Source organism: Propithecus coquereli, unplaced genomic scaffold (assembly GCF_000956105.1).
Source record: "Propithecus coquereli isolate 6110/MARCELLA unplaced genomic scaffold, Pcoq_1.0 Scaffold126, whole genome shotgun sequence".
NCBI classification, from domain to species: Eukaryota; Metazoa; Chordata; class Mammalia; order Primates; family Indriidae; genus Propithecus; species Propithecus coquereli.
In genome coordinates, this window is record NW_012136747.1 from 1,245,609 (window position 1) to 1,252,803 (window position 7,195).

A 7,195-nucleotide genomic window follows, 5' to 3' on the forward strand; every position below is an offset into this window, starting at 1 on the left:
TTAGTCTGGAAAGACTTTGTTTAAATGAAAGGTGCACTATCCCTTTTGATTCTATTTTAAAATTATCTAGTTAAAGAACTCCAAATTTCCAATGACAATGAAAATTAAATGTGAAATTGAAGTGAACAAACCCTCATCTCATAAAGGACAGGGTGTGTGTGGCTTTGATCTTTAGCCTGTTGCACACCAATTCAGAACACTAGACCCAGGATTGAAAGAGAGACAAACCACAGCTGAACCATCCTTTTGTCTCAAAATGGGAAGGTTTTAGGCGGAGGGAAGTGGGGATGGTTTGTGTTTTCAAGAGTGGGGGAATGATGTCTAAACACAAAAAATAAATTTTTTTCGTTTCCAGAAACACTATTTATTTTTTTTTTAATTTTTTATCTTTTTGGGGGTGAAATTGGCAGATGCCTGAGGTCATAGCTATGTCCTGGGTTACTGTGGTAGGGGAGGACCCAAAGGGTCCCACCAAGTGTACACAGTGGCCTTGCAGCAGCAGGCAAAATCAAGGGATGACCCGCCTGTGGGGCCCTCTGTCCTCAGCACATTCCAGGCAGCTGTGCCCTGACCACGGGGAACCACAGGGATAGGAGGCAGCCCAGGCCTCTGCTGGCAGCATAGGCAGTATGAGCTGTGGGCAGTGACAGGGAGGGACTGTCAGTGTGATCAGTGTGGGTTAAGCTGACCAGGAATACCCACTTAACTCTTTTTCCTTTTTGCTTTTATTTTTATAAAGGAAAAGGGGGCCTGTCACATAGGCAGCCCCATGCTACATGATTCTTTATGTTGTTTTGTTTTGTAAATTGTATAATTTTTAAATATCTGAGTTTTAAAAAAAGAAAAAAGTACAAAAAAAATCTTAAGGCCTTAAGAAGGGGTTAGTGCATCTTTCAGGGGTCACTCTGCCATGGGGATAAAATAGCTGTTTCACAAACAGTTTTATTTAAAAAAAAACAAAAAAATCAAAAAAATAATAAACTTCATTTTAACCTTGTTTCCTTTTTTGTGTAATGTAAACTGAATGCGTCTCTTCTTTCTCCCAGTCTGGCTTCCAAAAGGTGGCTTTGGTGCTGCAGAGGAGGCTGCCCTCAAGCCTGGTCTGTCCCTTCCCAGCCTCTCAAAGACCAGGTGGCTTATGCAGCAGAGCCTCGAACCAAACAAAACCCAGGACTCCACCCTGCCACTCCTGGGGTGGGGGGACCTCAGCCAGTTTAGGGGGACAGTCAGATTTACTTAAGTTGATGTGAGGTCATATTTCCAATCAACATAAATTTTAAAGGTTATTAAAAAATAATGCAGGCTGGGCGCAGTGGCTCACGCCTGTAATCCTAGCAGTCTGGGAGGCCAAGGCGGGTGGATCGCTCAAGGTCAGGAGTTCGAGACCAGCCTGAGCAAGAGCGAGACCCCGTCTCTACTAAAAAATAGAAAGAAATGATCTGGACAACTAAAAATATGTATGTATAGAAAAAATTAGCCAGGCATGGTGGCGCATGCCTGTAGTCCCAGCTACTCAGGAGGCTGAGGCAGGAGGATCGCTTGAGCCCAGGAGTTTGAGGTTGCTGTGAGGTAGGCTGATGCCATGGCACTCTAGCCTGGGCGACAGAGCGAGACACTATCTCAAAAATAAATAAAAAACCATACAGTATCACAACTATTTACAGTTGCTGTGAGGTAGGCTGATGCCATGGCACTCTAGCCTGGGCAACAGAGCAAGATTCTGTCCCAAAAAAGAAAAAAAAGAAAAATAGAAATTAATCGGAGAACTAAAAATATATAGAAAAAATTAGCCGGGCATGGTGGCACATGCCTGTAGTCTCAGCTACTCGGGAGGCTGAGGCAGAAGGATCGCTTGAGCCCAGGAGTGGGCAACACAGTGAGACTCTGTCTCAAAAAAAAAAAAAAAAAATGGAATGTTAATGGGCTTTTTTAGAGGGCAGAAATACTGGAAGGAATGTTGTGAAGTAGAAATAAGCAATTATAAATGAGTTCTCATGTGCTCATCAATTTGGGGCTGCAGAAATGTTAGATTAATTTCATTTTAATGGCTGCATCAAGTATTGCGGTCCATTTCTCATTTCGCTTTGCCAGGATGGAGGTGTGGGCAGGTGCACTGTGTTGGCCATGGGACCATGCTCAGGCAGCTGAACAGACCTGCATAGAAATGAGGGCTTTCTGAGCTGGTTGGCTTCCTGTTCTGGTCTTTGCTTGGCATCGATGCAGTTAAAATGAAATTGATAGATTTCGGGTGTCAAGAGCTAAACCACAAAACTTGAAAAATATGTATCTTGAGGAAAATACAATGTTTTCCTGACAGCAGATACTGCTTTGTCATTTTGCCTTTTATTCTTTTGTCCCCTTTTGATTTGCTGATGATACTTGAGCCAGGGGCATTTGTGTTTGTTCTAGGTCTTTCCTTAAACTGGCTTCAGAAATGACCTTTTAACTGGGGAGTGACGTGTCGCATACTCCCTGCTCCAGCTTCCTGCTTTCTGCAGCAAGCCTTAGCTGCCCATGTGCCTTGCTCAACCACAGCTTTTGAGTTCAGTGTTTGTTTTAATACTTTTATCTTTGTGTGTGTGTGTGTTACCCGGGCTAGAGTGCAGTGGTGTTATCATAGCTCACTGTAACCTCAAACTCCTGGGTTCAGGTGATCCTCCTGCCTCAGCCTCCTGAGTATCTGGGACTACAGGTGTGCAACACCACACTGAGCTAATTTTTAAATTTTTTTGTAGAAACAGGATCTCACTATGTTGCTCAGGCTGGTCCCAAACTCCTGGGCTCAAATGATCCTCCCACCTCGACCTCCCAAAGTGATGGGATTACAGGCGTAAGCCACCGTGCCCAGCCTTAACAGTTTTTTTAGAGCAGTTTTAGGTTCACAGCAGTTTTGAGCAAAAGGTACACAGTTCCCGTATTTCCCTTCCCCCACACATGCATAGCTTCCCCCACTGTCAACATCCCCACCAGAGTGGTACATTTTTTAGAAGTGATTAACACATTGTTATCAGACCATAATTTGCACTGGGGGTCCATCTTGCTATTGTACATTTTATGGCTTTTGACAAATGTATAAAATGACACGTATCCACCGTTATAGTATGATCCCAGAATAGTTTTGCTGCCCTAAAAATTCTGTGTTCCACCTGTTCATCCCTCCCTCCCCCAGCCCCTGGCAACCACTGATCTTTTTACTGTCTCCATAGTTTTGCCTTTTCCAGATTGTCACATAATTGACATCTTACAGTATGTAGCCTTTTTAGATTGGCTTCTTTCACTTAGTAATATGCATTTAAGGTTCTTCTCATGACTTGATAGCTCCTTTTTTTCTAGTGCTGAATATTCCATTGTCTGGATGTACCACAGTTTATCCATTCACCTGCCGAAGGACATCTTGGTTGCTTTCAAGTTTTGGCAATTTCAAATAAAGCTGCTATAAACATCCATGTGCAGGATTTTGTGTGGACATAAGGTCTCAACTCCTCTGGGTAAGTACCTACCAAGGAGTGTGATTGCTGAATCATAAGGTAAGAATATGTCTAGTTTTGTAAGAAACTGCCCAACTGTCTTCCAAAGTATCTGTACAGTATTGCATTCCCACAGCAGTCAATGAGCTCCTGTTACTCCACATCCTCACCAACATTTGGTGGTATCAGTTTGGCCATTGTAATAGGTGCCCCTCCCCCCCTTTTTTTGAGACAGGGTCTTGCTCTGTCACCTGGGCTAGGGTGCAGTAGTATCACCATAGCTCACTGCAACCTCCACCTCTTGGCCTCAAGTGATCCTCCAGCCTCAGCCTCCCGAATAGCTGGGACTGTGGGTGAGCACCACCGCATCCTACTGATTACTGTTTTGTAGATACGGGGTCTTGCCGTGTTGCCCAGGCTGGTCTCGAACTTCTGGCCTTAAGCGATGCTCCAGCTTCAGCCTCCCAAACTTCTCGGATTATGGGCATGAGCTACCTTTCCTGGGTGCAATTTTTCAAAAATAGTTTTTAGAAATTGTTAAAAAAAATAAAATTTGCAATCTTCACAGTTCAGTGGTGGTAAGTATATTCATGTTGTGCAACTGGTCTCTGGAACTTTTTCATCTTGCAAAAAGCAATTCCCCTGCAGGCTGTCCCTGCTCCTTGAGCTTTCCATTTGTTTCTAGACTACAGCCAGCCCTCTGTATCCACAGGTTCCATATCTGTGTGTTCAACCACGGATCGAAAATATTTGGGGGAAAAAACACGACGGTAAAAAAGTAATATAAACAGGCCCAGCGCGGTGGCTCCCACCTGTAATCCTAGCACTCTGGGAGGAGGATCACTTCAGGTGAGGAGTTTGAGACCAGCCTGCATAAGAGCGAGACCCCATCTGCTAAAAATAGAAAAAATTAGCCAGGCACGGTGGCTTGTGCCTGTAGTCCCAGCTACTTATGAGGCTGAGGCAGGAGGATTGCTTGAGCCCAGGAGTTTGAGGTTGCTGTGAGCTAGACTGACGCCATGGCACTCTAGCCTGGGCGACAGAGCGAGACACTATCTCAAAAATAAATAAAAAACCATACAGTATCACAACTATTTACATTTTATTAGGTACCGTAAGCTAGAGATGATTTGAAGCATACAGGAAGTTATATACAAATACTGGGCCATTTTACCTAAGGGCCCTGACCATCCTTAGAGCTCCTGGAACCATCCCCCACCAGGATACCTGGAAACAATGACTCCCTTGCTCCCAGAGCCTGCCTGCGAAACTGCAGATGCCCTGCTGCTGGAAGGCCACCAACCAGGCACCCAGACTCCCTCAGCACTCTGGGTCAGGCCCACAGCCTGTCCTTCAGGAGGAGCTGGGAATCCGGAGATTCCTCCAGATGGCACTGCTATGCAGGGGCAGGGAGGGCGGTAATGGTGAGCAAAATGCTCAGACTTGCCTAACCTTCTGAGTGCAGTCCCCTCCTGCCTCTGGACCAGCGGGGCGCTACAGCTTCCTAACTAGAATTCTAGAATTCTCACAAAGATGTTTTGGTCTGTGTACTACCATTAACCCCAGGATCTCTGGGGCAAGGGCCTAGAGCCTCCTGGTCCAGGTGCTTCCTGGCGTATTTCTAAATGGTGTTCATGTGCCAGTGTTCAGAGGGCCCACAAGTGCACAGTGCATTTTATACTGTGACATGGGCAGTCCCAGTACTTGGGAAGGACAGGCTGGGTGTGTTTTTATAAAATAATAAATCCCAGGAACTTCTATACTGGTCATTGATAGACTATGACGTTGAAAGAGTGTAGGGCAGTCGCTCAGAGCATGTGTCTTGGACGTGGGCTCTGATCCTGCTCTGTCACTTTGACCTCGTTACATGACCTCTGAGACTCAGTCTCCTCTGTTCCTTAGTGGGCTGTGGGAGGCCTAATGAGTCTGAGCACACGGAGTCTGAGCAGCAGTGCCCGGCATGTGAGTGCCAACCAGTGGAAGCCACAGTTGCACAATGACAGCAGAAGGCCACAGGCCTCATCACTGAAGGTTCCCCTCACTCTGCCCATGCTGAATTACAGGCTCCTGGCATCAGGAGGGCACTGCCACAATACAGGCCTGTCTCTGCCCTTCACACCTCTGTTAGGATGCCTACTTGGGGCAGGCCTGACACCTCAAAAAGCCAAGGGAGCCAGGCGCAGTGGCTCATGCCCAGAACCCTAGCACTCTGGGAGGCCAAGGCAGGATCACTTCAGGTCAGGAGTTCAAGACCACCCTGAGCAAGAGTGAGACTCTGACTCTACTAAAAATAGAAAAAATCAGCCCGGAGTGGTGGGATGAGCCTGTAGTCCCAGCTACCTATAAGGCTGAGGTAGGAGGATGTCTTGAGCCCAGGAGTTGGAGGTTGCAGTGAGCTATGATGATGCCACTGCACTCTAGCCAGGGAGACAGAGTGAGACCCTGTCTCAAAAAAAAAAAAAGCGCCAAGGGGAAATAAAGGCAATTTATCAAGAGCCACCATGTGACAAGGACCCGCACCACCCTGCAACCCTGCACCTTGATTCTCTGATAGTCCCAGATACAAAGTTGCTGCCACCGTTCACCTGAGGCCACATGGGAGGCCACAGCTGGATCTGAGACTACCCTAGAGTATACATCGGTCTTGCTCTCCTGGTCAGTTGAGTAGCCTCAAAACTCCTCCTCCTGCCTGCTGTTCCCACATCGAGTCGTCAGCCAGGCTTGCAAACCCCCAAGCTCCAGCCACCTTCCCGCTGCCCCTCAGCCTGCTGCCCAGGATGTCCCAGTGTTGCCTTGGTCCCACTGCCAGGGCCTTGCCCTGCAGTGCCTTTGAGTCCCTCAGTCTCTGCCAGCCAAAGCCCTCCAAGAAGCCTTCCCAGAAAGTCCTCTTCAAGCCTGAGCAAATGTCCTCGTGACCCTCGAAGCACTACTGGCTTGACGTATTAGCTATCTGACCTTCCTGCTCTTCGTCATGAGTACCTTGGAGCAGAGGACCTCCTTCCCTTCCACCAAGTCCCCGTGCACATCCCAGCACGAAGCACAAGTGGCACATCCAGCTTGACATGAGCGCTCCCCCCAGGCCTCTTCCACCACTCCCCTACCCTGGGTAAGCACCTGGGGAGGGCAGCAGGGGCAAGTACCTCCTGACCAGTCCCTCTACCTGGCCTGCCCTGGCCCTGAACCCTCTGGCAGCACAGTTAACACAACACATTGGCTGATAGCACAGGGCAAAGGCCAGGAGAAGGTCCTTTCATAAGGAAACAGCACAGACTGTTCTGGCACTCAGGGTGTGCCAGGAGGGTTCTGCCTGGACTGCTGGAGTGACAGGTGTTATTGGAGTCCAGTAGACAGGCAGCTATGGGGCTGCTGACAGGGGATGTGTTGCTGTCCCTGGCTTTGGCCACCGCCATATTCCTGCTCCTAGTGGACCTCATGCACCGGCGCCCACGCTGGGCTGCACGCTACCCACCAGGCCCCATGTCACTACCAGGGCTGGGCAACCTGCTGCAGGTGGACTTCCAGGACATACCCTACTGCTTTGGCCAGGTGAGGGCGGTGGTGGCGGAACGCAGCAGGGGGCCTGGGCACGCCCCAGCAGCAGACATGGGTGGTGGGTAAGACAGTCTGGACAAGGAGCTGGGCCCAGAAGAGGAAGCAGGTGTGAGAGGCTCCCTGGGGAGGGCATTTGTGCAGAACCTGAGAGACAGTTTGGATTTTCCAAAGGAAAA

The 7,195-nt window shown here is 48.3% G+C and overlaps 1 protein-coding gene across 1 annotated transcript in view; it reads left to right on the forward strand.

Moving 5' to 3' along the window:
* Positions 1 to 6,739: 6,739 nt before the first annotated feature.
* LOC105805151 (cytochrome P450 2D17) overlaps positions 6,740 to 7,195 on the forward strand; it is a gene marked incomplete at its 3' end in the record, with an annotated part of 25,200 nt that continues 24,744 nt past the window's right edge. Inside the window, exon 1 of the mRNA XM_012637969.1 lies at positions 6,740 to 7,013. Within this exon, the coding sequence (XP_012493423.1) occupies positions 6,825 to 7,013 (189 nt within the window). The remainder of the gene's footprint in view (positions 7,014 to 7,195) is intronic.